Source organism: Orbicella franksi, chromosome 12 (genome assembly GCF_964199315.1).
Source record: "Orbicella franksi chromosome 12, jaOrbFran1.1, whole genome shotgun sequence".
Taxonomy (NCBI): domain Eukaryota; kingdom Metazoa; phylum Cnidaria; class Anthozoa; order Scleractinia; family Merulinidae; genus Orbicella; species Orbicella franksi.
Genome location: NC_138156.1, coordinates 22,809,461 through 22,833,810, shown reverse-complemented (window position 1 = coordinate 22,833,810; position 24,350 = coordinate 22,809,461). Strand labels below are relative to the sequence as shown.

At 37.9% G+C, this 24,350-nt stretch overlaps 3 protein-coding genes across 4 annotated transcripts; 2 read left to right on the top strand and 1 right to left on the bottom strand.

Annotated features, from left to right (window-relative positions):
• The first annotated feature begins 6 nt into the window (after window positions 1-6).
• On the top strand, window positions 7-12,905 carry LOC145463445 (endoplasmic reticulum aminopeptidase 1-like). The gene is made up of 19 exons (XM_081447199.1): window positions 7-1,093; window positions 1,602-1,875; window positions 2,170-2,290; window positions 2,780-2,931; window positions 3,646-3,759; window positions 4,010-4,144; window positions 4,625-4,690; window positions 4,773-4,838; window positions 5,307-5,494; window positions 6,372-6,454; window positions 6,808-6,938; window positions 7,175-7,230; window positions 7,605-7,752; window positions 8,328-8,401; window positions 9,478-9,579; window positions 10,753-10,929; window positions 11,409-11,549; window positions 11,884-11,965; window positions 12,472-12,905. The coding sequence occupies exons 1-19, from the start codon at window positions 543-545 to the stop codon at window positions 12,616-12,618; spliced, it is 2,808 nt and encodes a 935-aa protein (XP_081303325.1). The 5' UTR covers window positions 7-542; the 3' UTR covers window positions 12,619-12,905.
• Window positions 12,906-13,377: 472 nt separating this feature from the next.
• Window positions 13,378-18,749, bottom strand: LOC145462976 (MRG/MORF4L-binding protein-like). Of its 2 annotated transcripts, none has more exons than XM_081446666.1 (4): window positions 18,639-18,749; window positions 18,438-18,562; window positions 17,710-17,842; window positions 13,378-17,131 (listed from the first exon to the last, which is right to left on the bottom strand). In XM_081446666.1, exons 1-4 carry the CDS (start codon window positions 18,721-18,723, stop codon window positions 16,995-16,997), a joined length of 480 nt encoding a protein of 159 aa, XP_081302792.1. In that variant the 5' UTR covers window positions 18,724-18,749; the 3' UTR covers window positions 13,378-16,994. The 2 variants fall into 2 exon arrangements, with proteins under 2 accessions (XP_081302792.1, XP_081302790.1); XM_081446664.1 differs by having other exon boundaries at window positions 13,378-17,155; window positions 18,639-18,748.
• Window positions 18,750-18,773: 24 nt separating this feature from the next.
• Window positions 18,774-22,980, top strand: LOC145462965 (uncharacterized). Its single transcript, XM_081446651.1, has 4 exons — window positions 18,774-19,087; window positions 19,489-19,656; window positions 20,339-20,454; window positions 20,990-22,980. The coding sequence occupies exons 1-4, from the start codon at window positions 18,853-18,855 to the stop codon at window positions 21,659-21,661; spliced, it is 1,191 nt and encodes a 396-aa protein (XP_081302777.1). The 5' UTR covers window positions 18,774-18,852; the 3' UTR covers window positions 21,662-22,980.
• The last annotated feature ends 1,370 nt before the right edge of the window (window positions 22,981-24,350 follow it).

The following is a 24,350-nucleotide window of genomic DNA, read 5'->3' as shown; positions in this document are numbered from 1 at the left end:
TTCAAAGAATAAACCCGCTTTAGTTTCATTTTGAGAATCAAACCCTTTTTAATCTTTTTAATAAAGTTGCCACTTTACGCGGGAGAGTGTAAGAAACGCGACAAAATTCAACAATTTCTTTACTCTGTTTCGAGATCAATGGGAAAAATTTTACAAATGGCCACTTAGATTCATGCATACCTAAATTAAGTATCAACCAGAAAATTAGTTCAAGAATTACGTATGAAACCAGGACCGCAGCTAGCATAAGGTAAACCAAGGGACTTGCCTCTGTCATTTTTTTTTTTTTTCGTTTTTGTTGGTTTTCTAAATATCTATGAAGAGAATTAAACCATGGACTTTGTCTCAGCCATGATTTTTATTCTGGCTATGGTCCTGATTATCACATTAGGCTCCTTGAAACATTTGAGACCTAGTTTTTTCTCTCAGTCTGCTGAGACATGACCTGTTAATTAACTGAAGCACCTGTTGCTCAAGCTCGACGCACGGTTGATAAACTTCAAAACAAATTTATCAACAGGATATTGGACTGCTCTCTTTTCATGGCGGTCTCCCGACTCTGTCCTCTCGCGTTCGCGTTTAGCATCGCCATAATCATCGCCGTTTCCACCGTTTCCACGTTTATCAGTGGCTACAGCGAAGATCTGGTTTTTAAATTGAAACGAAGTCGAGGACATTCAAAAAGACAGTCGAGACTCGACAAGAAAATGGCATTCCCGTATCAAAATATTCGTATTCCAAATCATGTTCGTCCATTGTCTTACGACATTTACATTCACCCAAATTTAACGACCTTTAAGTTTTATGGCAGGGTTATAATCGAATTACGGTGCTACCAACCCACGAGGAACGTAATATTTCATGTGCGTGACCTTCGTGTTGCAAATGTAAAGCTCACGGATTCAAGACAAAAACGTTTGAAAATCGCGCGAACAGTGCAATACAAGAAAAACCAACAACATTTGATTGCTGTGAATGAAGAGCTCAGAGAAAAGGAAAGATATGCACTTTATATGGAATTTAATGGAACGTTATCTAAAAACATGGAGGGATTTTACAGAAGCAGCTACAAGACAAAGACAGGACAAGCCAGGTTAGAGTTAGCAAGTTAATCCAGTAACCATCTTTGATTTTTAATTGGACTATTCTTACTGCGACCTGAAAAGAAGGTGGATAGTTCTGATAAGTTTAAACAACTGGACTGCAAACTTGAGGATTCTCTCGCTTTAGAAACTGACCATGGGTAACTAGGGTTACAGTTTAATGCGACTCCATGCGTGTCATTGGTTAAGCCATTGTTAACAACTAGACATGATTTGTCAAAGTTCGCGCTCTTTTTACGATTGTGTCTTTCGAATATCCATAACTTTCAAACAACAAAATATTAATCAGTCTGAAGATGCTAAACTTAGTCCCTTGCTTTACAAGGGATACTTAACCCGACTACGCCGAGCAATAACTAGGTTTTATTTGCTCCTTAAAAAACGTAAGCTCGCGGTTCATTTATTAGATAGCGCAATCCAGCCATCCACTATCGACATAATCTCAATTGTTGTAGATTGTAAACATCAAGAATAATTAACTTGTTCCTGTATTTTCAGATACCTTGCTACAACTCAATTTGAAGCCACAAACGCGCGTTCTGCCTTTCCATGTTTTGACGAGCCCTCGTTCAAGGCGGTTTTCCACATTACAGTAGTACATGACGTCAATCACAAAGTGCTGTCCAACATGCCGCTGGAGTCACGTGACAGAAGGAATGACGGTCTTTTGGAAAGTCGCTTCTCTCCAAGTGTTCCCATGCCAACATATCTTGTGGCGTTTATTGTATGTGACTTTGAGTACAAAGAGACCAATACAAAGAGCAACAAGAAGGTGGGCTTGTTGAAAGTTTAGTCACGTTTTCCATACACAACTTAACTATCACAACTTAAGTAATGCCATTTTAACTTATCACAACTTAACTTATGCTATTTTAAGGTGATGAAACATGCGAAATAATCATACATGCGAACTACATACAGTCCCCTGCCACTTTAAAAGCAAAGACTGGTACATTTAACACTATCATGTTGCTAACAAAAAGAGATTTTAGAACGGGAAGAATCTTAAGCTAAGTGAATCACCTATTGCTAGTAGCCTTATGTACATCTTTTATTTATGTCCTAGATAAGGGTGTGGTCCAAACCTGACGCAATCGACAGCGTGGACTTAGCTCTGAATGTGGCCAAGCGCACTCTGGAATATTATGAGGATTTTTTCAAGGTCTCGTATCCACTGCCTAAACTCGGTAGGTAGGACTTAGTAGCATTTCTCAGCTTTGACAATCATCATCAAGGTTAAAAAAAATACAAAATAATCCCATAATGATGTAGAAAGAAATGATCACTTTGGTCTGATGGCAGTACACCAGACCCTGCGCTCAAAGATCTGGATGTTTTTCTGCTTTTTGTTTAATTAAGACTCATGTTGCCTCTCTACCGGAAACCTTTTGGAGGCAAAGATGATAGGTCAGGATCGTCTGCGATAGACAGACATCCCATTCGGAGGGAGCATTGTGTTAACTGCATCGACCACTTGATTTGTAGTCATCAGAAACATTCAATCTATCTATGGAGGAATACATCTGCGTAAACTGTTGCGCTGCCTCGGCGATGAAGTGTCTTCCTCCTTTTTTGATATGCAAACCTTCTTTGATGTTTGATTTTGCTGTCACTACTCTCCATGAAGTAACCGACCAAAATTTGCAATTGAAACCTAAGAGCATTCTGTTTTCCAGATCTCATCGCAATTCCTGACATGGGCGGCGCAATGGAAAACTGGGGACTAGTGACGTTTCGTGAGTCTGCTGTACTCTTTGACTCGAGCACCGGAAGCGTAGCTGACAAGAAACTGGTGACGATGATTGTAGATCACGAGCTTGCCCACCAAGTAAGGTTAAGGTCGACGTAAATGCAATCTCATCGAGCGTTCTACCATCCATGAGCCCCAGTAATATTTGTCGCGTACATTACTTACAAATATTTTGGATGTTTAATTTTCGGATACTTTTTCTGTCGTTTCGGACAACAATTTCGGACACTTTGGTGAAATGTAACTTAAGTAAATCTACGCCTACAAAACACGAATTAGACTGATGCAAAATCTGTGAAATTGATGGTTTTACTGCAGCCGCAAGGTCTTACGAATACACTAACGAGAAAATAACACAAGTTCTATCAAGCCTTTGCATATGTTTAGCAGGGTCTCAACTAGAGTCGGCTCCATAAAGCCCAGTATAAAGGAAACTAAAGCTTTGAAGCTACTTCAATGTTTTATACTGTACTGTAAATGTTTCGGACGCTTAAAATTTCGGACGATTTTCTTTTCAGACACTTTTTTGTCCGAAATAAAAATTGTCCGAATTGTTTTCTGGAAGTAATGTAATCGGCCCTGTGAGACCTTTGACACTGCGTGGTGTTAAGCTTCACAACCAAAGATTTCTTCCTAAGGCGCTACGTCACTATTAACGGATGGACGTGATCGCAGGAAGCAGTAAGAAACATACAATTAACATCTAATTCCAGTTGTTTGTGGAGCCTTAGCGTTTTTTTAAAATAATAATAATAATTTAAGGGTTTCCTCGTTTTTTTTTTTTTTTTGCAGTGGTTTGGTAACTTAGTAACAATGAAATGGTGGAACGATCTGTGGCTGAATGAAGGATTTGCAGTGTACATGGAATACCTAGCCACCGATAACTACAACCCTAAATGGAAAAGGGTGAGAAATTAAAATTTGATGGCCTTGTCCTATTTAGACTACGAGTAGTCCCTCTTTACTTTGTCGGTCGTGCGTGACGCGGAAGAAAACCACGATAAAACAAATGGCCGCGCGAAATCCTGGGGGTCGCGCTCGATAGAGTAAGCAAAAGAGGGACTGCTCGTAGTCCGTGTCCTATCTCGTAAGTAGTATTTTTTAAAGGTCACAGTCTGGGCATCTAAAATGAAAAATTTTCTTCTTTTTCTCACAGGCGGATCAATTTATATTGGACACTATGAGAGAAGCGCTGGACGTAGACAGTTCAGTTCACACACATCCAGTGTCGGTTAAGGTTTGCAATCCAGCAGAAATCAACGAGATAGTGGATACGATAACATATCACAAGGTAAATTCTTCATAACACTATTGAGGGCTGTCACAGTTCTAGGCTTGGTATATATGTTTATCTATAACTTTATAGATACAATTTCAGTTAATTTCTCAGCTATTAGCAAAGTTAAGTGTGCAGATCTCAACTTTCAGTTAAAAAACGCATAATTTCAAAGCTGGCAATTTAAATTTGACCAATTCTCAGCTATCACTTCAAATCTATATTCAATATTCAATATTTGGCAGACCAAACTTTGAATTTCCAAATGTTAAATAATCAATATTTTGCAGGTCAGATCTTGAATTTCCAAATTTTGAATATTCAATATTTGGCAGACTAAATCTTGAATTTCCAATGGCAAATATGTACACAGGTTAACTTGTGGCTCTCAATTACGATGCCAATGTTTGCGAAGGAAAGTTCGATTTCGTCAGGAAAAGCACCATTTTTTTCCTTTTATTACAAAATGATAAAAAATTGTCTTTGTGTCCACAGAGTTCTGCAGTTATAAGAATGATGCAAAATTTCCTTGGAGTTGAGACATTTAGAAAAGGAATTCAGGTATTAATTAGCAGATTAAAAATTTTGTAGGCAAACTAGCGTTTAGGCTTGTAGCCTGACTCCTATTTTCTTTGTGACTCAGATTTACTTGAAGAAACATCGATTTTCAAATGCCAAGGCCTCGGATCTTTGGGAAACAATGAGTAAGGTAAGCATTTAGCAATGGTAACGGCGTATATGTGGGTTGAATGAGGGTTCTTGAATCTCAGCTATAAGTTAATTTCTCTGCTGTTAGCATAGTTAAGTGTGCAGATCTAAACTTTCAGTTAAAAAACGCATCATTTCAAAGCTTGCAATTTAAATTTGACCAATTCTCAGTTATAACTTCAATCCCACCCAGGCCCTCCAATATCTACTTTGACAGACAGACAGACAGACTGACAGACTGATTGACTGAAAAGACGGACTGAAAAGACAGACATTGTTAATGTTTTGAAGTCATATCATGAAAGATGAATTTAAAACTGAAAGTCAAAAGTAAGAAAACAAGACTACAAAGTTACAAAACTGAAATCTTAATTCACGCTGATCCTGAATTTACTTAAGCGAGCTTTGAAATCCGAGTTCAAACGGTTAACTTAACAGCTTTTTTGCATGTTTTGGGATTGATTGACAGGCATCAGGAAATTTTGTGGACGTTACAAAAATCATGGACTCGTGGGTCACACAGAAAGGATTTCCTATTATATCAATTTCAAGTGATAAAATTCAGAGGAAAGATGGCAGTTTGTCCTACAGGGCAAGTCAGAAAAGATTCTTTAGAGATTTTACCTCGACACACTTAAAAGATGGGAATGCAAAGGGGTAAGTTAATTGCTAAAATTACTCGCTCGATGATCTCTGTTTCATGTAATGCCTTTCTAATTGTGAACAGGCTCATGGAACGAAATCTTCCTATCCCTTGGTATGTGCCCAATCTAAAGTTAAGTCATGATAATCATGAATAATCAAACCGAATACTGTGTTTAAAAAGACTAAAGATTGTTCTGTAAAAGAAAGGAAGTAAAAACGGAAAGCGGCAAGCACTGTGATGTAAAATCAAAGCTAAAGGTTCACTTGATAGCTGTTTGAGTGCCTCTTATGTTATCAACAACATTAGCGGGCTTTAACGTGATATTTTGGCAGACTGCTATTTAAACATGATAATGTTTCACTTGTAATACATAACAATAGCCTCCGTTTGGCGCAAAAAAATATAAGAATAGCCTCTCTTTGGCGCGGAAATATATGCTCGGATATTTGTTCGCGGACGTTATCTGTTCAGAGAGAAGTGAACAGTTTTCCCAGAGCGAAACTCGAGGAAAACTGCGACCTTTGGGGACCAGGTAATGTCTAATGTTAAATATCCGAGCATATTTTCACCCCAAATGGAGGCTATTGTGTTTATTATTCTTCAAATATTTTTCGCAACACACGCCGTTTTGAAAATTGAGGGAATATCACTAGCAAACTCCCCAGTTTGCTGGGTATTATAAGGTCGCGTGACGCGTCTAGACAAATTGAGCGCGAGCGAAAATATTTGATGGATTATAATGACCACTACTTCCCTAACAGAACATTTCAACTTTATTTATCTTTAGGTTGATTTAATAAAGGAAGTGCATTTTTTTTTCTTTTTTTTTTTTTTGCATTTAAATCTTTGTAACAGGTCTATTTTTTTCTATTTTCTTCCTTATTCCAGACATGGATGGTATGTTCCGCTGACTTACATTACTGAAACCTCACTTAGTAGTATCAAAACTGTGTGGATGAACAAGTCTTCAGGTATAGACCTTAACAAACCAACTAAGCCTTTTTCCTCAAAAGAAGTTATTCAATTGCAGCTGGTCGATTAGATCACACGAAAACCCTTGCTTCTCCAACGTTTACGCCTATAATGGGCCATCTCCACGTTAGCTTGTGCCTCTTTTTCAAAACGAGTCCTCATTGACAATGGGTTTGATTTACATGAAAATGAACCTTTAGGCGGAACATATTTTTAAATAATGGTTTCGCATGGAGACTCGGCAAAGCCAACTCGGAAATTTCCTTTTAGATTCGCATACCACAACGACATATCCTGACCAACCGTGTCTTGTAGGTCAGTGACCATAACTGCGGGTACTTTTAATCTCTAGTTACATTTCAGCTTCCCGGCAATCTCTCTGGCTGGTTTAAGGCCAATGTTGGACAAACTGGTTTCTATCGAGTCAACTATGAAGAAGAGAACTGGAAACGACTGAGTCAGCAATTACTTCATAATCCCACGGTAAGCCGCTGACTTCAAAGGTCAGAACAAAGAGAACGTTTGTGTTTACCTTTTCTTTCAAGCGTAGTAAACACCAATGGTCGATCCGGCTCGGTATAAGTGAGAAATTATTGTTAAAAGGAAATTTCAGAAGGAAGATCGAAGAGCTAAAATCAGTTAAAATCAGTCAAGTCAATGATAAAACCTCATAAAGAGCAAGTTGGAAAAAATGATTTCTCTATTTTTTGTCTCTAAAGGTGCTGAGTCCATCAGATAGAAGTGGATTAATTGACGATGCATTGAGCATGGCAAGGTAATAACCCAGTCAAACGAGCTAATTGAGAATGCGCGAGTGTTCACATCATTGTAACTGTTGAACGACAGCTCCGACGACAGGAAAATCTGAGAATTTTCAAGTTATGATAGTGGCAGTTTGAAATTTCTTCCACTCTCGTCGACTTATTTTAAAACTCTGAAAAGCGACAGAAAAAACAACTTCCAAACGACCCACGACGTAGTGAAGGGCCAATTTCAACTGGTGTATTAGCTATTATCAATCAAATTAATTACAAACCATGCAGCCTTATGGGCCCAAGACGCGAAAAAGATTGAGTGGGTGATAAACGAAATGGTTTAATTGAAAAGCGTTTCAGCCCAACTTTAAATCTACGCACAATTTCTTTTCAGGGCGGGTGTCCTGGACTACAAGACTGCACTGGACATGACGGAGTACATAAAACACGAGCGGGAATATGTTCCATGGACGGTCGCTCTTCGCTCCATGGCTTACATCGGCACCATGCTGAGCTCAAGATCTTCCTACGAGCTTTATCAGGTAATAAAATTACTGGTAGCTTTAGATGGAGACCGCAAGAACACCGCACAAATGGGGAGAGATCTGGGATCGACAATAATTCAATCTTGCACTAAGCGTGTCTTTGAAAAACTATTGGACTACATTTAGCCGTCCCAGCTTTGGCTAAGTTATCTTCACAATCTTTTCCGTCTTAACACATGATCATTTGAGCTTGTTACTCGGGGTTGTTGGCCTGCAGCGTGTACCCTGATTTAACCATGTCCCATTATGCAACGGGAGCATTTTACTTCTGGGATCCTAGGTTGTGATGTAAAAATAAACGAGGCTGCTGCCCAAGGACTGCTTGTCGTCTGAAAATGATTGAACAACTTATCTGTGTACCCCCCTCCCCCTCCTAGGAATACCCTTAATAATATAGTTACCAATTGTTTCTGTGACGTTCTCATTGGATATGAGATTCAACCACGAAATATCGATAAATGTTCAATTAAAGTTTTTAAAAATGTGTACGTATGATTAAAAAAACTAGTGCAAATGAGTAGGGCTCGGTGATAGTGCTGACTTGCGCTGTTCAACCTCTTTATCTTAACAAGCAATTCATCGTGGAGAAGATGAAGCCAATGGAACAAATACTAGGATGGGAAGACACTGGAGAACTGACTGATAAGTAAGAAATAAACCTGGTACACCATCAACGTTCAGTGATTGTTCAGTGTTTGAAACTTTACACGCATGCTTATCTCGTTCCCAGATTTCTTTTGGGCGAAGCTTCACCCACAAGAGCTCTGGGAACGAGACTACACTCGAGCAACAAATTCTTCAATATTGAGCATGAACAAGAACATCCAACCGATGCGGTGTGCGGAGGATCATGGGTTTGACCTCCATCAGGGACTCAGATTTTTTCTTCGTCCCTCGTTCGTGATAACAGAATTATTCTATTTTTTACAACAAATTCTTATTAAGCTTTAGTATGAAGACTAAAATGCAGCATAGACCTTCCATTGTTTATTTACGAAAAATTCAATATAAATTTAAACCCGTTTGTAAATACGCTGTGACACACGATACAGTTGCTCACACTTCACCGGGCTATGGGCATCTGTCATGTGCTTTGGGCCAGGTGCCCTGCTACCTTCCAGGCTCTTTGTATATCATGTGGACCAAACCATCATCAAAAAACATTATTTTTAATGGTGATTTGATTCACTTGCTAACACTTAGAACTCAAAGACATTGTACTGACTCAAACGATAACTGTCATAAACGAGTTGTAGCCAATACTGTTTCGATCATTTCAGTTTGACTAACCTAAGCTAAGTAAATAGAGGAAATTCTAACTATATTACTGTTCATACACACCTTTAAAATCTGAAGATTTTTCTTATCCGACCGCTTTGTCCTTAGAACAGGTGCAAAACAAATACAATGTGGAACTCGTTAATCCGGTCACCAACGGGCCACAAAAATCAGGGCTGGCCGTATTAACGGGGTCACCGTATTAAAGTGGTTCTTTAAACAAGAAAATGACTGACTGAGCTTTTGTTCGAGCCAGAGTAAAGTGGCCGTAATGACGAGGTGACTGTACTAACGGGGTGGCCGTAAAGGGGGCTTCCACTGTATTGAACTAATTTGACGACTGGGGATTACTGTGTTGTTGAAAATCAGCTGAAATCTTTTCTATCGTTTTACCGGTTTTGTAACCCATGATACTGAAGAATAAACCTTTATTTGTTGTTTTAGGTTTCTCCGAGAGCTAACTCTTTCTACGCTAAGTTTGAAGGGTCACGCAGAAACCGTAAGCAAGTTACAAAAACTGTTTGATGACTGGATGAGTACCAATGGGTAAGAATAGAAATGAAATATGGTGATAAGAGCTATGCATCAAAAAATTTGAACTACCTCTGGTGAATGCGAGTTATCATTATTTTACTGACACGTCTTGTCCTTTAAGTTTCACCGTTTTACGCCAATTTTTTCGCCGACGTAAAGGAAATTTGTGTCCAAAATCAGTTTGAAAGAATCTTTGAACGAAAATATAAATTTACTATTCATGTAACAAAGGCATGAAAATAAATGAACTTACCTTCTTTAACGTATCAGAGTTACCAAAGGGCGAAAAAGAAAAGGAAGCTGGGTAATAATGAGTTTCAAAGAGTTTCCAAACAAATTTATGACATTTACCAAAAACCAATCAGAACGTCGCAGTTATCTAATCACGTGAGACCGCGCGTGCATTGCCAACCAGTGGCGGGAAAACCGTCTTGAACCAGCCACATCAGTATAAGTAATGTAACAAATTTTGCAAGAGGTTTTCGCAACTGCTCACCGATTTATTTTATGCCAGATTAGAGCGAGATGTGATTACCAGGCTGGTATGTTTTTGAATACAGCTGATATTTATGTCTTCACGGTCACTCGGATCATGGTGGATCGAAGGAACCGGTGAATTCATTATCGACTAGGCCGAATTCATTGGTTCCTCTGATGCACCATGGTCCAGATCTTTCTCAAAGAAACGCATCCTATAAATCTCGCGTGAAAAGGTTGACTTTCACAAAGTCCTTCGCATCTCTCGTTAAGAGCGAGTCTAGACGAAGGGTTTTAAGATCCCGTCCACAGTACGCCGGAGAAATTTCAAAACGCAGCTTTATTTCTCCGGTTAGGCCTACTGTCTCTAATCCATCACGAAACGGAGCTTTTGGAAAACGATCTTTAAACCGGAGGAATTTAAAAACGCCGGCTTTGCGTTTTAGTGTACACGGAAAACATTTTGACAACGGAGCTTTTTGAATACGATGACATCAAGTTAATAAAGTGATTTTCCTGCCCGAGTTTACCTCAAACACAACTCCAAAATGACCGATGACTGTTGCGTTTTCAAATTTCTCCGACGCAGTGTGGACGGGGCGTAAGAAAGTTCTGCTAAACCAGAACCACGCGTAAATTGTGTAATCAAAACAAATGAAAGCTTTTCTAAATTGTCTACTTTATATTCAAACCACTCTGTACTTTCAGGAGCAATCCGATTGTGCCACACCTTCGAAAGATTGTTTACTTCACCGCCATTAAGTACGGAGGACACACTGAATGGGAATTTTTGTGGAGAAAGTACAAGGACTGCAAAAATGCCGCGGAGAGAGAAAAAATCATTTCCGCTCTCTGTACTACGAGAAATAAAGACGTGCTACAAAGGTACGAACTCTTGTTCTTTAATATTTCATACCCGGAAGTAAAAAGCTTGTAAAGTGGCTACGTCATTTCTGTGCTGTAACCGATTTCCATATATCAAAGGGTTTGTCACGGTTGTTCAGCCTAAATTTTACAAGTTTGTCGTTTGTGATCTGTGTCAATCTTTCTCATCCCGAACCATCCGAATTACTTTATGGATTATTATCATCTCTTTAGCGTTTTTCTATCTTAGTAAACTATTATTTTCAGGTTTAAAGGTAATTTTGTACGTGGTCAAAATAATTCAAAATACCCGAGACTGAACTATTTTAATGAAGTCTCAAGATGAATTTGAATTTTTTTCTTATAATTTACACACATCAATAAGTTAAGTGAGTGCATTCCATTCCTCCGGTATTCAAGTGCCTACGGAGTTAAGTTGCATCGCAACTTTCAACAGCAATTTAGAAATTTTCATGCATCGCTTTTCTCTCGCACCAAAGGTTGCTAACGGACACATTGGACAGCAGTGAGGTTCGTTCTCAGGATATGATTCAAATCATTGCTACCGTGGCTAGCAATCCTGAGGGAAGCCAGCTGGCTTGGAAATTTGTTAGCAAGAACTTCAAAAAGATAGTTGAAAGGTAAGAAATACCATGAATGTCCTTGAGAGCGCGGGAAACGTCGCTTGAGCTAATGCGTAATTGGCTGCTTTGCATCTGATTGGCCAAGAACGTAATATCTTCATTCTGATTGGTAACAGCAGATCAGGTTTTCAACCTCGCTCCCATGGCCTTTTCCCTTTCCTGGGGACGGAGGAAAGGCCATGGGTACGAGGTGATCAGGTTTTAAAAGTCAGGGGAAAGCGCTCAAAAGGCGAAGTCAGGATTTTGACTAGATCCTAGCAATATTCCTCAGCATAAATAGCTTACATCACTCTGCGTTATTGTTTGTTGTCTTTTTCTCTCTATATCCCAGGTTTGGTAAAGAGTCAAAGGCAGTTGTGTTTCTCCTAGAGAAAACGACAGAAAATCTCAACACGCCAGAGCACTTGAAGGAGGTAAAGATATCTGTACACGGAACCTTTTCGGTAAATCAGTATCGTGTTGTTCCTTATTCAACTGATTATTTCAAGACTGGATCTGAGCCTGGATTTAAAAAAAAACTTTAAGCCATGGCTCGGATTCTAGTTTGAATGAAGTCGAAGTCTGGTCACGGAACATGTAATTTCTGACGATGAAGGGAGAGGTTCGTTGGGCATCACGGGATGCTTAGGGGCTGGGTTTTAGCGGTAGATTTACGTCATTCTAGGTTGGTCAGTCTTACTGTTCGCCAACTTTTGTATGATTCTTTTTTGTTTAAACAACTTACATAAATAATTATAGAATACCTTTTTCCTCGAGGTGTCGTGTGACTGTAGTCAGAATTTCTACTGGGCTTCAATGACACTTTTTAGTACAAGTTTTGGACAATTTGTTACCAGAACAGAAAAATCGTTTTGTTGTGCCCTTATGACGCAGTTGCAAAAGCTTGTTGAGATCGGCTTTTTTTTACAATAATTTGCAGGTCAAGGATTTCATCAAAACACATCACACAATGTCCTTGGTTCAATTATCTGACAAGAAAATTCTGGAAAAAATTCAGACCAACATACATTGGATGGCGACACAAGTCCAGAAGGTGGAGAAGTGGTTGAAGGATCGACAAAAATAAAAACAAAAAGAAACACATTCCTGACCCCATGGTGTAAGGATACCCCTCAATAGGGACTCAGTGATGGTCCCATTCACATGTAAAGCGAACACTGGAAACCTGCAGTGAAAAGAAGACCTCCCTTAAATTAAATGTGCACTGAGTGATGGTTCCAATTACATGTACAAACAGAGAACTCGTACTCTGCAGGAAGGGACACCATGCTGAAACTGCCACTGAACAGCAAGATCTTTTTTTTGTTCATTATTGAAATTTTTAACTTCCCTATTCTCATTGAGGCATAGTAAACACAATAATAATAATAATAATAATAATAATAATAATAATAATAATAATAATAATAATCGATATTTAAACAGGGTGACCCCTGACACAAAACACAAAGGGTTGACACAAGGGGTTGTTTGGAGTAGATAAACATGAAAAGCAGTCAGCGCTATTTAAGGCATGTTAAATTCAAAGAGCAAACTAAAATCTGAAATTCGCAGACACTGTTTGAACAAGTCACACAATCTTCCTCCCCCACGTAGGGGCGGGAGATTGCATGACAAGCCCAAAGAATGTCTGCGTAGGAGGCTAATTAATTTACGAAATTAAAAAAATTCTGTTTTCCATAATGCTAATGTAACTACCTTTTCACCCACTCACAGTGTGTACAGTAACTATTTCACCAACAACGCAACTGACGAGCACTTTTTGTGGGGCTTACTGACTTTGATCAGTTTGCTTCACAATGTCACTAAAAACAGGCTGGACAAATGGTTTCATTGATACAGGCAATTTAATAAACTCACATATAATGGTACAGTATACCAGGTACATTATATACATATATAATAAAGATTCTCATAATTCTAGCAATGTAAAATACTTGAAGAAAAGACTCTAGACAACAGCAGCTGTTGAAAGTAACATTTCCATTAGTTCACTTCGCATTAAGCCATTCTTGCAATTACTCTTACATTGGCAGTTTTTTATCCGTTCATGTTAACTACAGAACAATCTATTGGTGTGGAAGTAAGTACATGACTGGGGCTAGAAACCCCTTTATCAACTCTGTCATTTTTCTAAATGACCAATCAGAGGTCAAGCTGTCAATAATATTATCGACTTTATTGAACTAAATCTGTTATATAACTGATAACGTAAGAAAAATAAGAATAAATTAAGTAACACCACACTTCACTGGTCAAATTCTCTTCCTTCACTTTTCAGAAAATCCAGAGAATTTATCACTGACAAATGATTAATGCTGTCTTTAAATGTAAGTTACACTTACAAGAAAGTAAGGCGTAGAAATCACAAATACTTCAAAGCATCGTGCAGTTCCAGAAAATATCCACATTGCTCCCACAGAAGGGATTGAAATTTCCTGGGAGGTGGGGCTTTCTGAAATACCAAAAAATTAAAGAAATGTGTGAAGCTTTATTCAAATTTCCAGAGGGGTGGGGCAGGGGAGGGGGTTCTTAGAAAAAATCCCTTCCATAGGGAAAGTATGGATATTTTCTGGAACCACACATTTCATCCCAACAATAACGATCATGCTTAAAACCGATTCCTCTCTGAGAAACTGACATCTTGATTGAAGTCCAGTTCATTTGAGTAAGCAGGTGGTAGTGTTAACAAACACCAATATTAAGTTCTTTCTTAACATTTTTGCTCACACAGTTCAAGTTTGCTGGTTCATTTTAATCAAACAGAACCAGTAGCTCCAGAACAGCATTCCCTCTCAAAATGGTACTGCATTATAATACAGTCATCAATCTTCCCACATATTCCCAAATGCTGCTCACATTATTTCTTAGCTTCAAGTCAAATGATCATGATCAAATTTAAATTCTCTCCACTGAATCACTTTGAATAATTTTATCAACTATCCTTGAATAAATTAGGTTTTAAATGAACAAAGCTGTCCTAAATGGCTAATTCACATGGCCTTTAAGATGTATTTACAACTATACTTACACCATTATTTCTACAGAAGCAATTCTCTGAGTCAGACACTTTTTGGCTAATTATTTCTTTTTCGTTTTGTGTTAATTTTTTTAGGACTTCAACTTCCCAAGTTAACAATACTGTTCTGTAGAAACTCTGCCTCTTGTATTTTTGGTGCACATTTCCTTAACACAATTATTCTGTTTACTTAAATCTGCGGCAATCATTTTCACATTCCCACACCATGCACATGTACTTGATTTTCGTTTTAGCTTATGGTGTCCAGAATGTTCCAAAAAACTCCTCCACTTTGTTAGATAATTATGCAACAAGAGTAAGTCACAGTGATTACAATGAAACCTGATAAACTCTGAGCACTTACTGAATGCAAATTTGCAATGTTCTGTTACTAAAAATCAGAAGTTAGATGACCTTTCAGAAAGCAAAATATACAGTGCGAGCTACAGAAGAAACACAGATGTTTTTATGAACATTTGCCGAAGGCCTTGTCATAGAAAAAAAATGGCAACTTAAAAAATTCAAATAAAAGTAAAAATATTAGGTAAATTAAACTTTAAAAAACACCAACCTACATGTATGGTGTTTTAATTTCCTGTCTGTTGAAGGAAATTGATTGGATTTGTTATTTGCACATAAATCTAGCCTCTGATTAGCCTAACCAGAGCTGAACATAGATCTTAATCTACAGTTGTACATGTATAATAAATAACTTACAATAAATGCTGACCTGTACACGATCAGGTTTCATAGTATCATTTCTAATCAATTAAAAGTTCAATTTGTAAAGGCAAACTTTATCAAGACTTAAGCATGTGTGCTATAATTATGCTCCAATTGAAATCTTAATCATACAAAGTACACATTAAAAGCTGGTTTTCACTAGCAGAGGAGTCAGAGTTGGAGTCGTAGTCGGAGTTGTAAGAGTGCTTATGACCCAGTAAAAATCGGAGTCGTAAGAGAGTCATAAGCTTGACGGAATCGGAGTCAGAAGAACCCAACCGTTTCCATTTCTTCTGATTCTGTTTACAACTCCATCACTCATGATTTACTGAAAACTAGATTGTCAAAGTAGGAAGCAGAAGTAAAAGAACTAACCAATCGCAAGGCCTGGAATCGAACATTGTGATTGGTTTATTCTTCCACTTACGCTTCAGACTCCAACAATCTAGTTTTCACTAGATTGTAAGTAACGGGGGCATAAGTGGAACGGATGTTCTGCTTCTGACTCCATCAGTTTGATTTTCACTAGGTCATATCGCTCTACACTTCTGATAACGACTGCAACTACAACTCCATCACCAGTGAAATCCAGCCTTCAGAGATTTGGCATTCTTTGTGCCATATATGGACCAAAACTCTATATTGAATTAAAATAATAATTATGGTATTATAATGACATGGAATAACCAGCTACTGGCACTTCTTTTACGGTCATTTAAATTTGGTAATATATTTTAAGGGCAGGTGGTACCGACTGATTATATTCTAGAGATATTATTATATACATTTAAAAACCAAGAAAGCTGTGAATGCATCCACAATGAAACAGGCAAATCTACAAGCTTTCAACTTTAGGATATAACACCCTTGGACTTATAAAGCCCTGAGAAACTGAATTACATTGCAACAGAATGATGCATCATTTCATCTGCTCAAACAAGTTTTGACCATAAGTCTTGGAATGTGTTAACAACTAAGATTAAAGAAGGTTTTCTAATAAATTGGCCAAGTAATCTGTTATACAAATTTTCAAGAGAGAAGGGAGTTTTTCAAAAAGGCACCACTCTGTCACTATTTTAAAGATAAAAGAAGCTCTCTGTTACAATCTTGATGTTTCGGGGCACTATACATATATATATATATATCAAGCTTTAGTGTAAATATCCCTGGCAGAAGCATCAAAAAGAATTTACAGCTGAATTAGTGACCTCCTAACAAGATTTCACTCTTGTTTACTACCTGAATACAATACCAAGAATTCCAATATATAATTATTTTGTTTTAAGAATGACAAATTAATGAAGGTTATTTAAAGAGAATACTGACCTTTGATAGAAAAGCTCTGCTGTATGCAGACACAACCACTCTACTGATCTGACACTGTTGTACCACAGAATAAATTTGGTTCAAAAAATAATAATAGTAATAATAATAGGGGCAGTTTCAAGGGGCATGTGCTTTTCATAATAGAGGAACATATTAAATGTATTCCTTTGCTCAGCTGTTTACAATAAAATAAAATTGTCTGCATGTACAATGTACATGTAGATCTATATATTGTGGGTTGATTAGCAACCGCTAATGTTATCCCTTCTGTTTCTATAGTTTATCACACAATGATAAGCAATCATCGAGAGTTATAAATTTCATCCTCCTGAACTGTAAATCAAACCTGAAGGAATACGTTGTGTCTGATGTTGCTACCGTCTTCTCTTCACTGATGAGGGAGGGTGAGGCGATGATGGCTGTGAAGAACTTGCACTGTTCACTTGCCGTGTCCTCTTCCTCTTTGGTGATGAATCTGGTGTGGACGTGCTTGGTGAATTGCTGGCCAACCCTTGAAGTTTGAGTTTAAGAAGAGCTAAAATCAAGATCACAACCCCTTAGCCATCACCAACACAGTTTAATCCCCCGTATTTCGTAGGTCAAGGTTTGGCAAGTTTATGTTTTTCGACCAAAATATTTTGTGCCTTAAGAGTGGTTTTCATATAAGTGTTGAAAGTAATCAGGCAATTACTTTGGTTTTGGTTTTGGTTTTAGTACAGTCTGAGATTGGCTGAGCGGTCCAATTGCCAAGTAATTGGTTGGGTTTTGGTTTAAAAAGTGCTGTGTGCCTTATATATATATGATGATTGCTATAAATTTACGCATTTTGGATAGAACATGGCCAAAAATGTGTTGGTTAGAAGGGAGAAAAGCAAAGAAACCTCTGAGAGATATTACATGAGTGTTAATCCAAGAGTTCTCTGTTTGGTTTTCTTCCCTTCAAAAGAACCAACATTTCAAAAACTCTGATTTGATCTAAAAACAGTGCTGTGGATGAAGAACCTCTCTGTAGATGTGTCACTACAAACTCCAATATATCATTTTCCAAATTTATTATTTATAAATGGTATAAAATAATTTCTTCTTTACCTGTCATGCCTTCGTCAGCCACAGCAGATGATTCAGATGCAGACGAATGAGGCTTGGTACTAGACTCAAATATTTCATCAGGTAAATTGAAATCTGTTTCATCATTTGGAAATGGCACACTCTCAAGATCATCCTGAATGAATCAAATAAAACACAGAGCTTATTTCTGTGTCACAACTTCCATTTCATTAGATAACAACAGAGATACATTGTGCCTTGGAACTCAGGAGAACATAACTTTTTTTGTTATCAATTCAACACAGCTCTGCAAATTTAACAGTACTTTTTCCTCACATTTATTTACTAGCAGCATAATTTCTCTTTAGAGACTAAATATTTTAAGTGAGCCACGCTGAAAATTGTCTCATTCCGTGTTTCCCTTCCCGCAGTTCCATTGCTACAATTCCGGTATTGTTTTTAGTACTTAGGCTCCGCTCGGTTATCAAACAAAACATTAGCGGACTTGAAAAATGTTTATATGTGGGAGCGCCCATTTGCCAGTGAGAGAAACTAATCTGAAAAATAAAAAGCAAAACGATACAGAAATACTTTTGAGACAAAGATACTACTTAAAGTGAACTTCTCACATAGTAAGGGTAGTTATTTTGACACAAAGTAAAAAAATTCAACAAATAAACGAATTTCGCGATCGATGTGAAGGTAGAATTCTCTGTCGACCCGCGTGAAAACAAAAGAAACAAAAAACCTTTTCAAACTCGACTACTCACCAAAGCTTGAAGATTGTACAGTTCCTGTAAATGTTCCCATATTTGTTTGGACGAAATGTTTCTTTTGCCAGTCGACGTTGCGAATTTATCGTGAATACACGCCATATGAAAATGTCGATTTATCCCTTGAAAATAAACAAAAGAACTCGTTAAAAAATTCGAAATATAAAAGTACCACCTGAAATCAATACCCTGACTCACCTACTGGCTTGTGACCCTTCATGGAATGAAACAAACTGACTTCGAGTTCTGGGGTCCAAACCAAAACTTCTTCTGTAGACGCCATCTTGATTTAGTGTTTCAATACGCATGATCAGTTTTTGCACCTGCTGAAAAATATGCGTAAAATCGCGGGCTCAAATAAAACTTCTGCACTTTGTACTTATGGTCTTTTCTTTAGCACGACTCTGAGAAAATGACCAGGAAAACTATCAAGTCCATCCAAGAACTGGGAGAATTCTTCAAATACGGAGATGCAAGGTCAAACAACGAATTATGGGGCCCATTTAATCGAATTTTCAGAGTCTCAATGAAATCCAGCCGAATGGAAATACCAAAGAAGTTTGAAGCGAAACTGAGCCGGTGGTTTCATCTGCCGGGTGATGAACATGAAGAACAGTCCATCAAGAGAGCAGAGCTTCAAACAGTTGGTTGGTATTCTCAAATTTTGTTACTTTAAATTTATCTCTTGAATGTAGCAACCTGCTTGTTGCTGAGGGGTCTGGACTCTGGCCTGTCAATCAGTCAATCCATCCATCAATCAATCAATCAACCAATCAATAAATCAATCAATCTGTCAGTCTAAAGTAATACTACTACTACATTCAATCATTGATCAATCACTAATTTTATAACAAGAAAATTTCCTGCCAGAAAAAAAAATAGGCCGAAGTTTCATAAGCTTATATCTGCAACTCTCTGGAAACATGCAACCAGTGTAGCTGTATGCGAAATTAAAACAACTTCTGAATTACCTGATGCCCTACTACTTTGAACTGTGCATTCTTAAGAAAAACGTTAGACTTAATTATGATATTTTTTGGGATTACAGTGAGAGTATTTGACAGATGGACATGCAACCAAACTTGTTTCAATGCTGCAAGAGCTCTCAAACCACTCAACAATGGCGAGGCAAAGCCTGTAAGCTGTGTCGAAGTGCCTGTAGGCTCCAAAGTGCCAGACTGTGACTTCTGTACTCCACTGGACTTCACTGCTGCAGGTAAAACTGTTCATGGCACATACCTTGCTCATAAAAAGAGCAATGCATGCAGTGCAGGGCTGTCATTAAGTTTGATTCATCTGTAACCTTGATCTTCACACCTGTAACAAACTTGTTACTTTATGGCTGAATTGTATCAACTACAGGCAAGTTCACCCGTACCATCAAGGGCCTATCAAGCGTGCTCAGCCGTAACAGGTGCTACGGGTTATGGCCGTTATTGACAGCCCCGCAGTGCATATTTAAACTTTTAGACAAGTTAACAGCAATGAAAAGCATCTAAATTAGTTACAACCTGGTTTTAAAATGTTAACACCCAAGTCGACTCTGGGACAGGACAAAATACTCGACAGTCATCTGAAACAAGTACTTTCACTTGTCTGTCTCTGACAAACTATGGTTTTTCCCTTTATTTGGCTTGGTTTTTGCCATAATTATTAGTCTAGAAGAATTAAAAAGCAAAGGAGCAAGGCAAAAATTTTATTAGAAAACAACAAGAGAGACATAAATTATATGAGAAATTCCATTGTTATATTCCAGCACTCACATGTCATTCTTAGACTTTTGACTGCTACCAGGGGGTTAATCCTTGTACAAATTACTCTGATCTTGTAAAAGGGAAAAGGTTGTCATAAATTGCTACCTTCAATGGGAGAAATCTAACTAGTAACTATCTTTTCAGATCTGTGGGGTCGCTTGGAAAATGACAGTGGCTTGACAGCTTCCAATGTTGCCAAATATGATGGACTACACAGTATGGTTGTGTTTAAAGAACATCCTCCAAGCCATATGGACAGGGTACAAAATCATGTTATTTACAGAGACAGAGGAAAAAAAATAACAAACCATTTTCACTGAATATGCAAACCTTTCCAGAGTAACTGCGGGTTATTTGGTTGGAAGGAGTTTGTTTCATTCACCTCATAATAATCTAGAATCAGAACTAGAATTACAAATAAATATTTGGAAAAAATTGAGCACTAGTCCTGGCCATTTGTCCTTAGTATGAATCCACTATGGACATTTGTGTCTCTCATATGGCATTGGCTTTCAGTAACAAATTGAGTTATTTTTTCTTTCAGACACTTAAATAATAAGCAGTTGTTCAATTATGTTCTTACTCAATTCCCTCTTTGTTCCCTTCACAAATACATGAACAACTTTAAGTACCTGGGATATCGGTAGGACATCTGTAGGCAGATGTGAGGTTGGGAGTGTGTGTCTGTGGAGGAGGGGGGGGAGGGGGTGGGGGAGGTGATGGTGAGTCAAGTGCTGGCCAGGCCAGATGAGTTTGACAAACTGAAATCATGTCTTGTTGTGTAATTTATTTCAGATGAAGTTGTTTGATGTTTTAGAGTTGTGTACCCAGTGGTTTGAAATAACTCATAAAAACAATCCGGAAGCCATCTATCCAATCATGAACTGGAACTGCCGTGCCCGGGCAGGAGCATCACAACACCATGGACATTCACATATGCTCTTGGCAGAGAATTTCCATTACGGACAGTGGGAGGGTCTACGACAGGCTGCCAAGCTTTATTCTCTAGAAAATCCGGGCTTTAATTACTTTGACGATCTAGTATCAGCCCACAGAAACCTCGGACTTGCAAAAACCTTTGGAGAAGCTTGTGTGTTTGCCCATTTAGCGCCGTTTTGTGGCTATGAGTTCAAGGTGGTCTCATGGAACTATGATGATAATTTCAAGCTGGCAGTTAGTGAAGCAGTCAAAGCTCTCATTCATACATTTGGTTCTGAATGCTTCAACTTGTGCATTCACTTTCCTCCCCTTCAAAATGGAAAACTTAGAGAAAGTGCAACAGTGGCAGAAATAAAGAACAGAAGCTTAGAAACAGGAGATGTTGCTATGCCTTTCATGGCTCATCTTGTTGATAGAGGAGGAGTGAAGAGTTCGTCATCTGATGTCTGCGGCATGAGGATTTATGGAAGTGCTATCGTTAACGAAGATCCTTTTTCGATTGCTCAGCAGTTGGGATGGCAAGAATGAACTTACTTGACGCTTTTCATTTCAGTTTTTAACAATGTATCAATAATGTATTGATGCATCAGCCAATCTTTTATCTTTTATGTTGTTTTGCTTTTTGTCATATGAACTTCAAAATTGATCATCTCTCCTCCCATTTAGACCCTGGTTGGGGGGGGGGGGGGGGGGGGAGGGGGAGAGAAACTCCCAAAATAAAAAGGACAAGGGTGCTCATCAGAAATTTGCAAAGAACCCCTAAGAGGTACCAAGATGCTGTTTTGTGGGTGTGGCTTCCAATTGTTTTCATTCCTAAGAGGTACCAATTCTAAAACAACACTGTAACTGACACTGACTTTTTTTAGCTCAATATTACCTTAAAGGTACCATGAAAGCTTCTGCTGTGGACCTTTTGAGTCTGAATATCCTGGAAGGTACCAAACCTGCTTTTTAACCCCTAAAAGGTATGACGAGCACCCCCTTCCTTTTTATGTGGGAACACCCCCCCCCCCCTCCCACTGGGATTTAGACTTACCTCAAGTCAACCTTCACTGAATCCTTAGCTTATTCATCTCCCTCAAGCAAAGCTAGCAGAGCAAAGATATTTATTTTTAAAAAGGACTTTTAGAAAGTCAACTCCCATTGGGATTTCTGTTAAATTATACATCCCCCAAGATAAATTAATGTCTTTATCCTTGATGAGAAAGTACATGTATTTTTACATACAAATGTTGCAAATAAAACAATATTCTCATTAACTAAGGAATGCATATTTTTAAAGTTCAGGAAAGGACAATGCAACCAATATTTGTCTATACTGTGATTTCTTCATACAATTTCCACTCTTCAAAGAAATCCATCCTACAGTTGTACTAATTATTTTTATGTACAAATTCACTGTTGATTATTTGATTGGTACCTACAGAGAGTTCTGGATCTTAATTCTTTATGCAGCCAGATACCTGTCACGTGTTACAAGATGATCAGTAAATTCCAATATAATATATTCAACTTATTTTGTCAGATAAAATGTACATGTAGGCATTTCAGTTGATTAATTTACCTTTAAATAATTTACTGTCAAATTGATTTCTTAAGTTTTATCACTAACTTATTTTATGGGATAACTCTATTTAGAAGTTAATATATAATTTTACCTCGACAATTTCTCATTCTGTAGTTTAATAATAATTTAGGAGTTTGCAGGGTATGCTTTTTGACAATAATAGTCAAATATAGTATAATTTTAATAGAATCTCAATGTATTTTTGTACACTTACATGTAAGTTGTATCTTAACATCGTTTTACTGTTAAGCACTGTATAGAGCCCAGAAAAGCTGATTTTAATACAGAAAAATAGCTTGACGTTTGCTCATGTCTTAATCTGAGGGGTGCTAGATCTGGCATTTTGTATATTGTTGGTCAGAGAGATGCTATTTTTATCAGTGGAAATTCAGGGAATTTTGAAAAGTGGTCCGTGGAAACCATGCTTAGTGTTTTGGTCTTGCATGTGGCAGAGAACGTACACCTCTAGTTGTTCTCTCATATATTTATTTCATCTCCTGTTGGTCACACATGGAACAAGTGAAATTGTTATATATCTTAACTCAAATACGTTTTCTGATTGAAGGAGAACGTGTCACGTGTCGTGGGTCAAAACTCACTAACTCACAAGGGCGAACAAAACTCACTAACTCCCTAGGGAAACAATAGTTTGAACTTCAACTCGCACATGCTCAGGTCGTGCTCCTTGAAACCGCGGCAAATTTGTGAGCCATCCAACCTCAAGCAAATGACTTCTTTTTTTTTATGTTCGAGTTGGGAGGGATAACAAAACACTTAATGACAGGTCCCACGGGAAACAGTGAGTTTTGTTTCCTTGACCTCAATGTTCCCCTCAGCTTCACCTCGGGGAACATGGAGGGTCTCGAGGAAACACAACTCACTCCCTTGAGGACAGTCATGAAGTGCTTAATAATTATAACTCCATTTGATATATGGACTCTAATGCTGAGATGATCAGTTTCATAAAAATCTATTACATTATTGGTTTGTATGGAAAGTATCAATATATTAATTAATTCTTCAACAACACATACGTTTTTTTAGTATAATAGTTATGAGCCTTGCATGCCAAATTAAGATAGAACAGGTGGTCGTTTACAGGAGGTGCTCATTTACGAGAGCTTAGACCACATTGGGTCAAAATTTGGCCTCATTGGCATATGGTAACTGCAGAGACTTGCCCCATGTTTTAATGTTTTATTCATGTGAAAAGTCTATTTCGAGAAAGAATCTGGTAATTCCCATTGAGAAATGTCCATCTCTCGTACTACCCACGAATGCGATAATGTTAATTGTACATCTTGTTATCCAATTTCAGCTCTATTGTCTGTCAAGTGGTTGCTTACAGGAGGTTAAAATCAAAAGTAAATTTCCAACTTTCAGCTCTGAAAGTGGTTGCAATCGCTTAGTAGAAGTTCCAAATATAGTGAGTTGACTAAGAAACTTCTGGTGTTTTGGAAAACTGGTCGTTGAGGAGGTGGTCACGATCGGAGGTTCAACTGTATGGACTATTTTATTACGGCTTTGTAAATATTATTAACTGAATGACAACCACATAGATGTGACAGATATCAATAGTAGTGACCCATGACTGCAAGTTCTATCGGATCACTTTAATTTACATGCAATTATCACTATGTTGAACATAGG